This window comes from Cheilinus undulatus, linkage group 13 (assembly GCF_018320785.1).
Source record: "Cheilinus undulatus linkage group 13, ASM1832078v1, whole genome shotgun sequence".
NCBI lineage: Eukaryota > Metazoa > Chordata > Actinopteri > Labriformes > Labridae > Cheilinus > Cheilinus undulatus.
Window position 1 is genome coordinate 44,521,814 of NC_054877.1, and position 16,512 is coordinate 44,538,325.

The 16,512-nt window shown below is 38.9% G+C and overlaps 1 protein-coding gene across 5 annotated transcripts in view; it reads left to right on the forward strand.

Annotated features, from left to right (window-relative positions):
• Positions 1–1,948: 1,948 nt before the first annotated feature.
• The window catches only part of si:ch211-267e7.3 (ADAMTS-like protein 2), a 33,766-nt gene continuing 19,202 nt past the window's right edge, over positions 1,949–16,512 (forward strand). For 3 of the 5 annotated variants that reach the window (XM_041803771.1, XM_041803772.1, XM_041803775.1), the window contains exons 1-4: positions 1,949–2,047; positions 13,176–13,265; positions 13,880–13,939; positions 14,371–14,474. In XM_041803771.1, coding sequence (XP_041659705.1) covers positions 1,955–2,047; positions 13,176–13,265; positions 13,880–13,939; positions 14,371–14,474 — 347 coding nt within the window. In that variant the 5' untranslated portion in view covers positions 1,949–1,954. The remainder of the gene's footprint in view (positions 2,048–13,175; positions 13,266–13,879; positions 13,940–14,370; positions 14,475–16,512) is intronic. The other 2 variants (XM_041803773.1, XM_041803774.1) reach the window with 2 other exon arrangements.

Genomic DNA, 16,512 nt, shown 5'->3' on the forward strand with positions numbered 1-16,512 from the left:
TCTTTTTAGAAATTGTATTTGTAAATTTTGAAATTTGTGGGGGGGATTTTTTTTGGCATTTTTTCATGGAAACTTGGAAAATGTATTTGATTTGGATTTTAAGGGGAAATTTGCTTTAGAACTTTCAGGTATTGTTATGGAAATTTGGTTAATTTATTCCTACCTTTTAGGAATTTGATTGGTGATGGGGGTCTTAAAGAGTTAAGAATTGTTAGGAAAATTTCAGAAAATTTGGATGTATGAGGGAATTTTCCCTCCCTTTCATGGAATTTTAAGGAATGCATTTGTAAAGTTTGGAGGAAATAAAAAAAATTAGGGTACTTTGGAAAGTTTGGGTAATTTGTTTGGGATTTTTTTCTGCATTTTTACAGTAAATTTGTTTCAAAGTTTGAGGGTTTTTTTGTAAAATTTAAGGCATTTTCATGCAAATTTTGAGAAATTGTGTTTTTCATGGAAATTTCAGGAAATATTTTGGATGTTTGGGGGAATTTTCAAGGAATTAGGGGGATGTTCTTGTAAAATTTTGGGGAATTTGTTAAAATAATTTTAGGGGAAACTTTTAATGAAAACTTGGGGAATTTACTAGAAAATTTTAAGGAATTTATACGTAAATTTTGATGGGAATTTGCTTTAGCAGTTTCAGGTATTTTATGGGAAATTTATTTCTAACTTTTTGGGAATATGATTGGTCATGGGGGGTCTTAAAAATGTGGAATTGTCATGGAAATTTCAGGAAATTTGGATGTATGGGGGAATTTTCCCACATTTTCATGGAATTTTGAGGAATGCATTTGTAAAGTTTAGAGGAAAAAAAATGGGGGTACTTTTTTTGGAAGGTTTGAGGAATTTGTTTGTGTTTTTTCTGCATTTTGAAAGAAATTTGTTCTTATGTTTGAGGTTTTTTTTTTAATGTACAGCATTTTCACAGACATTTTGAGAAATTGTGTTTTAGGGAATTTAATGAGAATGGAGCCGGGTGTCATAATTTTCATGGAAATTTCAGGAAATATTTTGGATATTTGAGGGAATCTTCATGGATCTGGATGGATGTTTTTGTAAAACTTTGGGCAATTTATAATAACAATTTTAGGTGGAATTTTTTAATGAAAATTTTGGGAATTTGCTTGAAAATTTTAGAGAATTTATACGCAAATTTTCATGGAGATTTTTTCATTCAATGGTTGAGATCTTGCTATAAATTCTCCACTGAAATTTTTTGATACTCTTTATGTATATTATCAAATATGTTTCATAATTTTCACAGAAACTGTATTTTTTTTAATTCTAGTGAGACTGTGTGGATTTTACAAAAGATGATTTCTAAGAATTTCATGACTTTAGTGTAAATGTAGTTGATGCTTGACCTCCGCGGTCCATCATCTAAATGACTCCCCCGTCCTTCTCTGCATTACTCTATTTTTGACTGAAGACCCCCAACAACTGACCAACATCTGCTCTAAAAATGATCCAGTGCTGTAATTTCTGCAGTAAAATGACCTTCAGTAGATTTGTGGGCATCATCTGAAGAAAAAATACTCCCTGCTCAAAGGCTGAGCTTTTGAAATGTTACGGACTGATCACAAGTAAGTGGGAGAAACTGCAAATATTTAATGTCCCATTCAGTCCCAGTCACCCTGAATGCACCCTAAATATTTTACAGCAAATATCTAAAATAACGTTGAAGTGTACTCGGTTTACAACGTGTCTAAATGAAACCCACAAAGCCTTAAACACAGCGGAAACCCTACTGTGGAGGAGTCAGACCAAAATGTCTCGTGCGTCGTGAGTGCGCAAAGTCGTGTGAGCGCGCGAGCAGGAGCAGAAGGCGTATCCACATCAGAGGAAGGGGGTCGAAGTGGGAGGAGGAAGGAGAGGAGGAGGAGAGGAGGGGGTGAGGGGGGGAGCGGAGGTAAGGAGAAGGGGAAGTGTTGTCGGTCCGTGACATGAATGAACCATGTTCGGTAACGGAGGCTTAGCTCTCCCGGTCTGCTCCTTCCTCCTGCTGCACCTCCCGGTTCTCCCGCTCAACAACAACTGGCACGTTAAGGTAAATAACTCGCTGTTTGTCACCCTTTTCCCTCTCTTTTCTTTGCTGTTTGTGCTTTTTAAAGTGGTGAAAAAGTTACGGAGGGGACTGGGGAGTTTGCTCACAAAGTCTGTCACAGAGCTTCGACCCCCTCTATCCCACCTTTACTTCATTCTCGGAGGCTTTTTTCCTGTTCGACCAGGTTAGAATGAAGCCAGCAGCGACAGTGTCTGAGTTTAACAGCCTCCAGAGAAGCAGAACCGTAGAACCACAGAGTAAGATTCAATGCAAGGAGAGCTATCTGTTACCAAATGCGAGAATGACACTGTCCCCCCCGAGAAAACGGTGATACTTTGTTGAATTAACGGGATGCATGAGTGCTGCGTCAAGGACTCAACGGTAACCACGTTTAACACCACTGTCTGCTATCTGTTCACATGAGTTCTATTAACTAGAGAGGGGACACGGGTCACAGGCTGAATGGTGAGTGGTGTTTTCTGCTTAAAAGCCGTTTAACTTTGAAAAATGAGAGTGCTTGCCTAAAAAAACACTCCAAATATCCTAAACCTGCTTTTTAAACCATGGCTGCTCTGTTCATTATCAAAGTTGCAGGTTTAGACTCCCACACTCCCAACCCCACTGCCCCGCTTTGACTCCCTGTTGAGTAGGTTATTGCTATGATGTAAAATAGCATTCTTTCTACCAAAGCATGTTTAATTCTTCTGTTTTCACAGTGCTGTTCAGAAAACATGCTCTGTGTCTGTAGAATAGATTTAAGATAAATTATGGATGCCAAGGAGGGACATTTTGTCATCCTGGTTAATCAGTAGTTGTAGTTAAAGCTACAATATTTAGGAATTTTTTACTAAAATGTTTATATCAGCGTTACTTAACCCTGCTTAACCAAAGAGCCAAATTGTTAAAAAAATACCTTTGCAAGAGCCATAAAAGCTTAAATGGTAAAAAGTGGCACAAAAATGGGTTAAAGTGGTAAAAAAAATAATGAGTTAGAGGGGGCAAAATGGTCAAAAGGCAGCAAAAATGGGTGAAAAGGGGCAAAATCGGCATAAAATGCCAAATACTGGGTTAAAAGTGACAAAAATGGGGAAGAAAACATAGCAAAAGGGGCAGAAAGTGGCAAGATTTGGGCGAGAAGTGACAAAAAATGAGTTACAGGTCAAAAATGGTCAAATAGTGTTAAAAACATCACATAAAACTGAGTGTAAAATGAGTAGAAAATTTGGGAAAAAATAAAAATTTTGAAAAAAGTGGCATTTAATGGCAAAAGGCAGCTTAAATGGGTAAAACTGGGCCAAATGGATAAATAGTGGCAAAAACAAGTGATGAAAGTGGGCTTAAATCAGCAAAAATTGATTGAAAGTGTCAACAATATTGCAAACAAGGGCAATGGAAATATACAGACAAATTTAGAAATTGAAAATTAAAGCATGGGAAACTGACTAATGTGACTTACAATTTCTGAGGTCAAAGTTTCCCTTTATTTAAGGTTTTCTGGGGAATAATATTTCAAATTAAGACATAAAGAGCCACAAATCATCACATAAAGCCATGTTTTATTTACAGTAGAAAATGAACAACATATCTGATGTTAAAACTCAGACATTTTACAGTTTCATAAAAATATTAACTCCTTTTGAGTTTGATTGCAGTAACATCTTAAAAAATTCAGGACAGGGCAACAAAAGGCTGGAAAAGTAAGTACAGCTGGAGGAGTGTTTAGCAACTAAATGGGCTAACTAGGAACAGACGTCAGCAACATGACGGGGTATTAGAGGAGCATTTTAAAGAGGCAGAGTCACTCGCCTCCAATTTCCACTTACAGCAACCACACCGCAATCCACGGGCGAATCGTACTGCAAAGCACATCGTTCCCTCTCTAGTCTATCAGAGCATTTCCACAGCTGGCGCTCCAGTCAGGCAGCGGTTCGTCTCTGGAGCACCACTCCGCTCCACCTCTTTTGAGATAAGCTGCAGGTCTATTTTCAGTGCTGGCCGCTGCCAAACCACGTCAATTACCGTCAATCAGAAAGCTCCAAACAGGAAGTCACAAGTGTAGAATATCCGGTTCTTTCAAAGTACAACACAATGCAAAGAGTCCTGGTCAATGCATTGGTCAATCAATGTTACGTCTCATCCTGCAGTGAGAGCAAAGGGTCACTGAGAGGTCAGTGGGTCACAGAGCTACAATGGCGCCATTGACATTTAGGCAAAGAATTTTACATAAAACAAAGATCCTTTAAGCAAACATTAACCTTTTAAATTCCTAATGTACTCACCCAGTGGTGGAAGCAATAATTTAATGGACTTATACTGGAAAGGATGATAAATTAACCCAAAAAGGTAAAATAGTCCGCTGTTGACAAACTGTTCCTGCATGAACTCACAGTTCTCCCGTGATCTCTGCCCACTGATCAGGGCGAGGTCACTCGCCTTTGGTCAGAGCAAACCCCTGGTGCTTTGGTGCGTCATCCTATGTGTCCTATTCTCCAGTCTGCAGAAAACTGCATGTAAATTTGTGGAACAATCTCAGAAAAAAAGTTCCTCTGCGTAAATTTGCAAAGACCTTGAATATTCCACAGTCTACAGTCCATAAAATTATCAAAAAAGTCAGAGAATCTGGAGAAATTTCTGTGCACAGGAGCCAAGGTTGAAGGTCATTAATGGATGGCTGTGATCTTGGGGCCCTCAGGGGCCACTGCATTTTAAACAGGCATTATTCTGTACCAGAAATCACTTCATGGGCTCTGCTTCCAGAAATGATTGGCTGTTGATGCAGCTCACGGTGCCATCTTCAGAACAAGTTAAAGCTGGATCATGCAAAGAAGAAGCCATATGTGAATACGAGCCAGAAATGCTGCCATCTTTTCTGGGTCGAAGCGCATTTAAAATGGAATAAGAAAAAAAAAAAAAACCTGGAAAACTGTTCTTTGGTCAGATGAATTGAACTTTAATTTATTTTTGGAAACCGAGGACACCTAGTTCTGAGGAATATAGAGGAGATGGACCATCCAGCGCACAGTTCAAAAGCCTGCATCTCTGATGGTATGGGGTTGCATTAGTGCCTATGGCGTGGGCAGCTCACACATCTGGAAAGGAACTATCAATGCTGACAGGTAGATTGAGGTTTTAGAGCAACATATGCTCCCATCCAGACAACGTCTCTTTAAGGAAGGCCTTGATTATTTCAACAAGACAAAGCTAGACCACATCCATCACAACAGCATGGCTTCGCAGAGAGTCCGGGTGCTGAAGTGGCCTGCCTGCAGTCCAGACCTTGCACCAATTGGGAGCATCATCAAAGGAAAAATCCAGCAAAGAGGACCCAGGACTGTTGAGCTGCTAGAACCCTACATCAGACAAGAATGGGACAACATTCCTCTCCCAAAACTCCAGCAACAAATCTCCTCACTTCTCAGGTGTTTACAGACTGTTGTTAAAGGAGAGGACATGCTACTCAATGGTAGACATGGCCCTGTCTTTACTCTTTTGAGATGTGCTGCTGTGATCAAATTCAAAACGAGCTAGTATTTTTTTTTTTATGAAATGGCAAATTTTGTCATTTTTGACATCTGATGTGTTTTTTATGTTCTACTTTGAATAAACTATGGGTTTATGAGATTCAAAAATCATTGCATTTTCCTTTTTTCTGTTGACATTTTACACAGCGCCCCAACTTTTTTGGAACTGGGGTTTGATTGGTTTGATATTTTTATTGGCATTTATTGGCCCTGTTTACAATCGCAGCAGGTGCAACATTTTTTTGACCTGAAATTTGCGTCAAACTACTAGTTTAAACTTTTTCGCAGCAGCAGAGATGTTATGCCTGACATATTATGCAAACATTCAAGTGCCAGTTTTTTAAAGAATATTCAACAAAAAATTCTACATTCTTAATTTTTGTACTTTATTCTTATTAAATATGAGAATGAACAAACTTTTCCATGCAACAATTCATATCCAAACGGCAATACGATTCAAAATATCAAAGTGTGATATTTTTAAAGAATGCTCCAGCCCTTGTTTAGGAATAAAAGAAAGTTAACCCTTTAAAGCCTATTGTATTATAGTTGATAAATACCTTAATGAGACCTCTATCTAATCAACGGGATCAATAAATTACTAAAAAAAAAACTTTTCAGTACAATCAGATAAATGATAAAAATTTCCTTCCAGTGGATTATCAGGTCTGATGTATCAAATATGATACAAAAAAATATGAGAAATTTTATGGCATTTTTTCTTTTTTGGGGGGATTTTGGTAGAAGGTAAAAAAAAAAAAAAATTCAGTTCCAAAAAATTGGAATTTTCTGGCTAATATTTGAGTTATTAGACTTAATTAGATAGATTGTAGATAGATAATTAGATAAAAAGTCTGGAATTGATTTGTGTTTTCATTTCATATTTTCATTTTACATCCAAAGCTTATGACTGAAACTTAGGATCATATTTTGACCTTTTAAATTCATAATTTTGACCTTTTTTTCCTAATATTGTTAACTTTTAGAGTCACAATTTTTTCTTTTAAATCAAATCTTGACCTTTTAAACTCTTTGCCTTTTTTTTTAAGCACAACTAATGGCCATAACTTAATGCTACCCCAATGTGCAATACTGACAGGCTAGATATTTATTATATTTATTACAATTGCAAATTCCTACTTTTTCTCAGGTATAGTAACTCAAATAATGTCCAATAACATGTCCAATTTCTTTTTTTTTGTTCACTGTGTAGAACAGTTTTAGTTTTTGTGTTGGTGATTGCTTACATTTTTCTTCTCTTTTTCTTGTATATTAGAATTATCTGTGCACTTCATGATGAATGTACTTATTCTTCTATGTTTGCTATGCTGATCCTTTGCTGCTATTAACACTGCAAATTTCCCCACTCTGGGATGAATAATGGTTCATCTTATCTTTTAATCCCATGTTTTCACTTTTTAAACTCCTGATCAAGAATTTAATCTCATATTTTGACCTTTTAGAGTCACAATTTTAAATTGTATCTTCTAATTGGACTTTTTAAACTCTTCATTTTGTATTTTATTTCATATCTTGTTCTTTAAACTCATTATTTTACCTCTATCTCCTATATTTGCCTTTTAAAAATCTTATTTTGACTTTTGATTTTGTATTTTGACCTTTAGGACTTGTAAAGTTGACTTTTTATCTTAGATTTTTATCCTTTAAACTCATTTATTTATTTAGCGTTTATTTGTCATGGAAACACAGTAACACTGATGCTGTGATATTTAATCATTTTAACTTTTTTTTCAGAAATCTTAAAATCCTTCATCATCACTGTTTAATTTCCCCCAAAATTCATTACTTGTGAAAACATGGTTGACAGTTTTAGTTAAATCTTGACCCTGTCAGGCCCTCAGGTTAGACCTACATTCAGATTTCGGCCCTCCTGTGATTGAGTTTGACACCCCTGATCTAAGTATTATATCACAGATTGTTCAGTATAGTTGCAATCACGCATTATTACCAGATCGTGCTGCACTTCTCCTCTGCTCTTTTTGTGTGCATCACTGCCTGAATGTTGTTCGCTGACATCACTGACCATTTGGCTCACTGGGGGCTACATGACCAAACTGATCTGCCGTCTGACCAAAAGGTCTTCACAGCCCGACTGTTTAACAGAATGAAGACGTCAGCACAGTGATAGCCCTCCACTGAAGGCTGATGATTCAGCTGTACCCAGAGGCTCTTAAACCTCCTCTAAATCAGCCCAGTTTGGCTTCTTTGCACATTAATTGACTAAACATGAAAGCCTGACAGATAACTAATAAAATGCCCCATCTTTAAGAAAGCACGGATCCAGCTGATATAGAAAAAACGCTGACGTCACATCTGTCTTTTTTGGATGTGAATTCAATTACACATAAAATTGATGGCAGCAGCAGAAAGAAAGTTGTGAAGCGCACAACAACTGGCAGAACATCTGAGACACTTTTCTTGGCAAGGACGCGCAGAGTAAAGCTCTCTTTACACTTTATTACACACAAACACCATGATGCAGCCTAGAAACAGTGATGTAAGGCTTTCTATAAAGATGCTTGGTTGTACTGTGGTGACAAAGTTTGTGGGTTTTAGGATGAACAGCTCAGTTCGTTTACAAAGAGTTCTCTGATGTTTTCTTTGGGAAACAAGCCAATAAACAAAGGCTCATGTATGCTCTTTTTAAAAAGTATTCACAAGTCTATTAAGAAAGCAAACCAGCCAGATCTTGCTCTTACAGTGTCACAAAAAGTATCCCCCCCCCCGAATGTTTTAGCATTTTATTGATTTTATAAATCAATCATGGTCAATATAATTTTGCTTTTTTGGACAAAAAATGAATTAAAGCATCTTTAATGTCAAAGTAAAAACATATTTCTACATTCCCCCCCCTTTAAGTCAGTATTTTATTTACTTTTGGCTGCAATCTCAGCACTCAGTCTGTGTGGATAGGTCTCAATCAGGCTTGCTCATCTGGACACTGATATTTTACTCCAAGCTCTGTCAGGCTGCACAGGGATCAGGTATGAGCATCCCTTTTCATGTCCATCCACAAGTTCTCTGTTGGATTGAGGTCTGGGCTTTGACTCGGCCACTCCAGGACATTCACCTTGTTGTCTTTTAACCATTTCTGTGTAGCTTTCTCTGTATCCTTAGGGTCATTGTCTTGCTGGAAAATAAATCCTCTCCCAAGCTGTAGTTCTCTTGCAGACTGAGTAAGGTTGTCCTCCTGGATTTTCCTACATTTGCCCTCGGTCATTCTGCCCTCTACCTTTACAAGCCTTCCAGGGCCGGCTGCAGAGAGGCATCCCCACAGCATGATGCTGCCACCACCGTGCTTCATGTGTTTGAGGTGATTTGTGTTTGGTGTTTGGTGTCTTGTCTGATTGGCCAAAAAGCTCCATTTTGGTCTCATCAGACCAAAGAACTGTCTTCCACTTGACCATGGCGTCTCCTTCATGCCTTTTGGCAAACTCTAGCCCAGATTTAATCAGAGGTTTCTTCAACAGTGTCTTTCTCTTTGCCACTCTCCCATAAAGCTTTGACTGGTGAAGACCTAGGCAACAGTTGTTGTCTGCAGAGTCTCTCCCATCTCAGCAGCTGAAGCTTGGAACTCCTTCAGAGTAGTCATAGGTTTCTTGGTGGCCTCTCACACTAGTCTCCTTGCACAGTCACAGAGTTTGTGAGGACGTCCTGATAAAGGCAGATTTACACATGAGCCGTATTCCTTCTATTTCTTGATGATGGAATTAAATGACCTCCTAGGGATGTTAAGAGGCTTTGAATTTTATGTGAAGACCCCATGACTTTTATTTTTTAATAACCTTTTTCTCTGAGTTGTTTGGAATGTTCTTTTGCCTTTATGGCGTAATGGTAGCCAGGATTATTGATTAACCACTGACTGGACCTTCCAGACTCAGGTGTCTTTATACTGCAGTTACTGGACTGGACTGGAGACACATTCACTGCACTCAGGTGATCTCCATTTCACTAATTGTGAGATTACTAGCACCAGTTGGCTGGACCTCTGGTGAATTGGGTCAGTCACTTTAAAGGGGGTGAATATTTATGCAGTCACTTATTTTACATTAAATATATTTTTTATTGACATCACTTTGTAGAAATCTGTTCTCACTTTGACATTCTAGAGTTTTTTTATTCATTTTTTGTAAAAAAAAAAAAAAAGCCAGATTATGTTGAGCATGATTCAAAATCAATAAAGGGGGTATAACAGCCAAGGGAATATATTCTATAATGTATGCAAGAGACACTGTATAACATTTAAGCACAGAGTACTCAGCTTTATGTAGCTGATGTGTCATAAATTGCTGATATCCATTTGGGGAGCTTCTTTTGGGATTTGCCATAACTCCAGGGCATGATGAAGTCTGTTAGGGTCCTGTCTTTAGGAGAAAGAAAGAATCGGAGAAAAGGAGTGGGAGGAAACGGTGCTGGATGCAGGAATGGATGCTGAAAGAGGCGTGGTTGAGGTGTGGTCCTAAAACATAGCATAATGTCTTTTACTATATCTCATTTTAAAATGTATCAATATGTTATAAAAACTCGATATATCGCCCAGCCCTACTATAAAGTCATTTTATGTTCTAATGAGAACCATATTTCTTTTTTTTTTTTTTTTATGGATTTATTATAGGCCAATCCAAAATGACCAAGGGCCACAGTTGGCCCATGGGCCCCAGTTTGGATGCCCCTAATATACATTTAACCCTTAAAGCCTGTTGTATCATATTTGATACATACTTTTATGATACCTCTTTCTAATCAAAATGATCAATAAAATACTAAAAAAAATCAGAATACAGTATGATAAATGATAAAAATGCCCTCAAGTGGAGCCCTATAATTTGTGTTTTCAGGCTTTAAGGGGTTAATGGTACTAAGGCCCTGTCCACACGGAGACAAAAACGATACATGTCTGTTTTGTTTTGAAAATGTTTTCCGTAAACACGAGATCGTTTCAGGAAATGCCCGTGTAATCACTGAACCACTGAAAACGCTGAAATCTTGTAAATGAAAATGTAACGCTGCCATGGAAATGCACCGAAAGAGAGAAGAAGATTACAGAGAATCTGTTATAATATCTCTGCGGTGGGTCTAAGACCATCAGGTGTGTGCTGTTCTCGGTGGTGGTAAAGGAGCATCAGATTTTGCTGTAAAAGCCATGATAAGCTCAGTAGCTCCTGCAGCATGAACACAACCCTGTAACCCGCCATTGTTGTTTTGGCCTGAGCCATGCATGGGACTTAAGTGGGCTATGCTATGTGTGATGTAATTGTTTCAAGAAAGATGCGGTTGGCTGTCTAAACAGAGACAAAATGGTAGGCTTTTATAGATTTGTTCACTCTGGGACCTGGTTTCAAAAAGAAGTGTTACGGACTCCCAAAATGCCGCCTCCATGTGGATAAATGCTGATAGGACAACAAACATACTGTACTTTCTCACTGGGTCATAATGTAGAGGTAATGTAAACAAACAAATCCCTCTATTCTCTCAGATACAGTATAATGATAACAAAGTAGATATTGTAATAAAGAGTACAAAATAAACTTGCTACCAAAAACGTGTCATTAACAAAACACATGAAGTTTATGCGGCCCTACTACAAATCAGAGTGGCTCTAAGTGTCTTCTGAGCAAATCTTGGAGGGTAAAATCCGTCTTAACATGCCTCACACTGCAGGAAAATCTGCCTAGAAAATCTTAAAAACCACGAGATACATTTTTGATTGGGAGGGGAGAATCAGGACAATAATCAGCAAGATTATCTTGTTTTGTGTACGCCACTGTAGCTATTTTGGATGTTTTTAACACTACTATTTTAGCAGATTCTGATATTACTGTATGAGTTTGATTTTTTTTCTTTTATTGAAAACTGTGTTCCTGATCTTCTTGATCAGGTCTTTCTTGAGAGAGAGATCTCTTATGTCAATGTGAAGAATCTGGAAAAAAAGACTCACTTAAATAAATGTGGGTTATGTTAATCCATCAGATTATCTGCATCAGATCCTTGCTGATGATAAAAGTTTGTAAACCAGTGTGTACCAGTGACTAAAACTGAGATGCGTGAGATGTAATTGTATCCGCTGGTTTAATCTAAATACTTGAAGCTCCTGTGTGAGTGAATGTGAGTACGAGTGTGGTTGTGTTGAACTAGCCAGAGGCTAATCTGACAGAGTACGGAGCCTGTGTGGGCTTGTTAATGACCCTGTTGAGACAACACACTATGTGGACTATAAGGCTTGATGAACGTTCATGTTTGTGTGTCTGTGTGTGTATGTTGGTGGTGAGATGAGCTGCCATAACGAAAAAGAAGAGACTTAACTTAAAGGTACAATATGAAGATTTTTTTGGGCTAAATTACTAAACCATGATGTGTTTGTACAGCTTTAATACTTAAAATATCAATTTAAATTACCAGGCAGCCATTATGTAAACCTGTCTTGGGCTCATTTCGCACGGGATTAGTATTACCTAGGGTCCTCTTGTAATTTGTAATAATACCTCAGAACTGCAAGATGTTCTTTTTATCAAATGCTGTATTATTTTTACTCCAGATGTAATGGGCCACACACCTTCCAAAAAGTTCAACTTATGTCTCGTCAGTCCACAGATTATTTATCCAAAAGTCTTGGGGATCATCAAGATGTTTCTTGGCAAATGTGAGATGAGCCTTTGTGGGGTTTTTTTGTCAGCTGTGGTTTTTGCGTTGGAACTCTCCAAAGAGTCATTTTGGTTGGCTGACCACTCCTGGGAAGGTTCACCACTGCTCCCAGTTTTCTCCATTTGTGGATAATGGCTCTGACTATGGTTTTGTTGGAGTCCCAAAGCCTTGGAAATGGCTTTGTAACCTTTTCCAGACTGATAGATTTCAGTCACTTTGTTTCTCATTTGTTCTTGAATTTCTTTGGATCGTGGCATGAGGTTTTTCTTTTTGAGATCTTGTAGGCTGACAGCTTCAATTTAAGTGAATTTTTTTTTTGTTCAAAAATTCTGGCGGTAATCAAGCCTGGCTGTGGCCAGTGAAACTGAACTCAGCTTTCCAAGAACTGTGGTTAATCACAGTTAACTCATGATTTAACAATGGGGCAATTATTTTTTTCACATAGGGCCAGATAGGTTTGGATTTTTTTATTAGACATTGGCAGTTTGCTACAGGTCTAAAAATTGTTAATATATAAATTGAAAGAGGGAAAAAACACTTAAGCCTTTTTTGTCCATTGGAAACTGTGGTTCACAGTAAGTTTTGGACACATGCACGAAAGGTCACCTGCAGAATGCAATGTGCATGACATTTTTTGTATGAATTTTAGAAATAAAAATCCACTGAGTTTTCATTGATGCAACAATGCAGCACCCCTATGTTTTCTCTCAGAAATGTCTGTAAATTTGAGTACATCTCAGACTTCACTTGTCCAGTGCAAATGCACCACACCAAACACTGCCGTCATAGGGTAAATGACAAATTATCACAGGTCCACAGGTAATAGTTGTTAATTAGACTTCAGACTATTTGAATTGAGATTTCTGTGTACAGAAATTCATCGTTAATCCATTCAGTTATATGTGTTAAATGTAGATGTTTGTGTGTTGTTGGTGTTTGTCTGCCAGGACAGAAGTGGAGGGAGGGGGGAGCAGAGGGACACCCATCCACAACCACACAGCACCGGAGGACAGAATGTGAAACAGACGAATGACAAGGTGATCAGTCACACATTTGATTTTGAATAAATGAATCAATCATCAACTATGTACTCGATGATGATGTTGCGCTGTGACAGACTACATAACAATAACACAGAGCAAATACACACCTGCTGCTGTTACAGAAATATTTAATTGTCATGCAGCACTCCTTGCAAGCCCCATGTGTCATGTCCATGTTGTTCGTGCCCTGCTTGCATTCCTAATGTCCTTTCCCTGGTGCTGCCATGTTGGTTGTATTAACTTTCTCCTGCTGTATGACCTCTGCCGACCTCACTGGACAAAGGGTGTAGTAGCATCATCAAGGGGACAGAAAAGCAACTAATGCTATTTATTCAGTATATAATTGAACAATTCTTATTGAATTTTCAGTGAGTTGCAATAAGATATTTTTTCCAAATTCCTAAGCCTTAGTTTAATCTACTAAACATTGTGTGCATTGTAATATAGAATGACTTATTGCTTGCTTGTCAAGAATAACAAACACAGTTAGGAACTTAAAAAATTATCACATATTGAATCGCACTATTGGGAGAAAAAAAAAAAATACTGGATTATCTTCTGAAAGCATTCAGCCCTGTTTGGTACCAGATTTCGATTCTCATCCCTAGTGCCAGTACTTGCTCTGTCTACAAGGCTTCTCAGACCACCTACATATGCTGACTGAGCTGGTGAATATCAAACTTTTTACATTATGTAATGACCAGGAGTAATTTGGCAGTTATTTTTAATTTTAGTCTTAATCTTAAGATTAAAATGTTCATCAGTTTTACTTACATTTTAGTCAGTTTTACCCTTTCCACAGAAAGTGTTACATGTTAGTCTTTAATTTTAGTCAAACATTTATTCTCTTTGCCCTGAATCTGGTGTCAAATCATACTAGTCTGCTCTTGAGTCCGAGGCGAGACCAAGACATTCAAAATGTGGTCTTGAGACCGGTCTCCACATTCGCCCTCTTGGATAAAACATCCAAGGGGGTGAAAAATTTTTTATAGCCACTTTAGTTCTAATCTTTCTGTCTCAATATCATACTGCTGATTTTTTATAATGTACATGCAAGGCTATTATTTCTCTGTGTTGCACTGTGTGTGGTTTCTCCCAGGAGGAAGTGTTTCAGTGGTGGGGAGAGTGGTCCAGTTGGTCCTCCTGCTCCAGGAGCTGTGGAGGAGGAGTAAGGAGTCAGGAGAGACACTGTCTTATACAAAGGTAGGTAAAACATTCATGCTGACAACAAGAGGATTTTACTTTATAGCCTTGTTTGCCATGTTTTGATTAGAAATTAAGGAGGCGCTCACACAAGGCAGTCTGTACCTTTCCCCTAGAGCTCTGTTGGTTTGGCCTGTGTGAGTGCTCCATACCTCACTCAGGAACGATACACTTCCTTAGCACTGGCACAGATGGAAGAGGTCGGCTTCAGCATGGTACGATTGTCCTTGCATGCTTAACATGAATGGGTATGGGTGAAAGTGACTGTTTCTGTTAGACAATCAGTTTAAACGTTAGCAGTGTTGGGGTGCTTATCCAACCAAAATGACTCAAAATAAGCTGCAAAGTCAGTAGAGTCATCGTGATGTCTGTGTGCTTTTCCATGGTGCTGTCCATGGGGGTGAGGGTGTCTTGTAGGCTACAGGGGACATGCTTCAGCATTGTACCAGGCAACTGGGTGACTGCGCTCTAAAGCCCAGTTCAGACCAAAGATTGGCAAGAAGACAAGACAGTTTTGGAGCGTTGCTGGCAACAGTCTCATTGGTTTGAACTGAGCCGTTGCAGCTCAAATCAAACCTTCTGATGCAGTTGCTGTGATTAAACTTGGAAATATGAGTGCAGAGGGAGGCAGATAGAGATCATTGATGAGCTATGGCCTTTAATGAGAGAAAGCAACATCTCAGCTCATCTCAGCAGAAAAGATAATTCCTAAATGATCAGTCCGGGCAGGAACTTTAAGCACCACCTCCTGTCTTTTCTATGTTTATTTCTTGGATTTGTCAGTCTCCCTATAAAAGCAGACAGAGACGCTCTCAGCAGGAGACATGCACATGCACCACCTTGGTTTAATAAGCTTATTTTTCTGATGTTTCATAATTTTTCTGTGTGTGTGTGCAGTAGCCCAGTCTGGAGGGGTGAGCAGAGACACCGCCATGCACAGAGGGATGTTAGGTTAAGCGTGTTTGTAGCCATCTTGTTACCTTTGACCTCCCCCAGTCAGACCTGCGGAAGTTTCTGTCAACCATGATTAACACCACCCTGCCCTCACTTTTGGCCTCTGCTGCTCCCCTCCTCCTCCTCTCCCACTTCTTCCCCTTATGTCTGCCCCTTTTACTCCTCTTTTCATTTTTTTTACATTTTTTTTTTCTCCTCTCCACTTCCTTCTCCCCACGGCGCTCACCTCGCTCCCCTTCCTCTTCTGCCCTGTCCTCATCACCTTCTGCCAATTAGATGTGACACTCTCACATAGTGACCTCCCGCTCACCTCCTCCTGCTGTCTCTCTCTCCTCACCATCTAAACAGAGCGGGAGGATGGACTGAAGACAGAGGCGGTGATCGACAGAGCTGCTGTGTTTGTGTGGGGTGGGGGGTTAACATGCTAATGAAAGACAGATGCATTAACTCCATGTTGGAGTTCTGCAGTGACAACCCCTCCACAGCGCAGAGGGCTTGCTTAATAATCGACGAGCATGATTCATGAGCAAACCAAAGAGCAAGAAGAGACTATGACAAAAAACAATACATCCCTTATTATTAAACAACCCCAATGCCAAAAAGTAGGGGCATTATCTAAAATGTAACCCATATTTTATGAGAATAGAAACAACATATCAGATGCTAAAAAAACATTACCTCATTTTGAATTTGATGGCAGCAGCACATCTCAAAAAAAGAAGGACAGGGCTATGATTGTGTAGCACCCCCTCTTCTTCTAATAACAGTCTGTAAACATCTGGGAAGTGAGGAGGCTAGTTTCTGGAGTTTTGGGAGAGAAGTGTTGTCCCATTCTTGCCTGATGTAGTATTCTAGCTGCTCAACAGTCCTGGGTTATATTTGCTGAATTTTTCCTCCTATGATGCTCTCAATTTGGGAATAGTCTAGACTGCAGGCAGGCCACTTCAGCACCTGGACTCTTCTACTGTGAAGCCATGCTGTTGTGATGGATGCGATATGTGGTTTAGCATTGTCTTGCTGAAATAGTCAAAGCCTTCCTGGAGAGAGATGTTGTCTGGATGGGAGCATATACAGTATTCCTCTT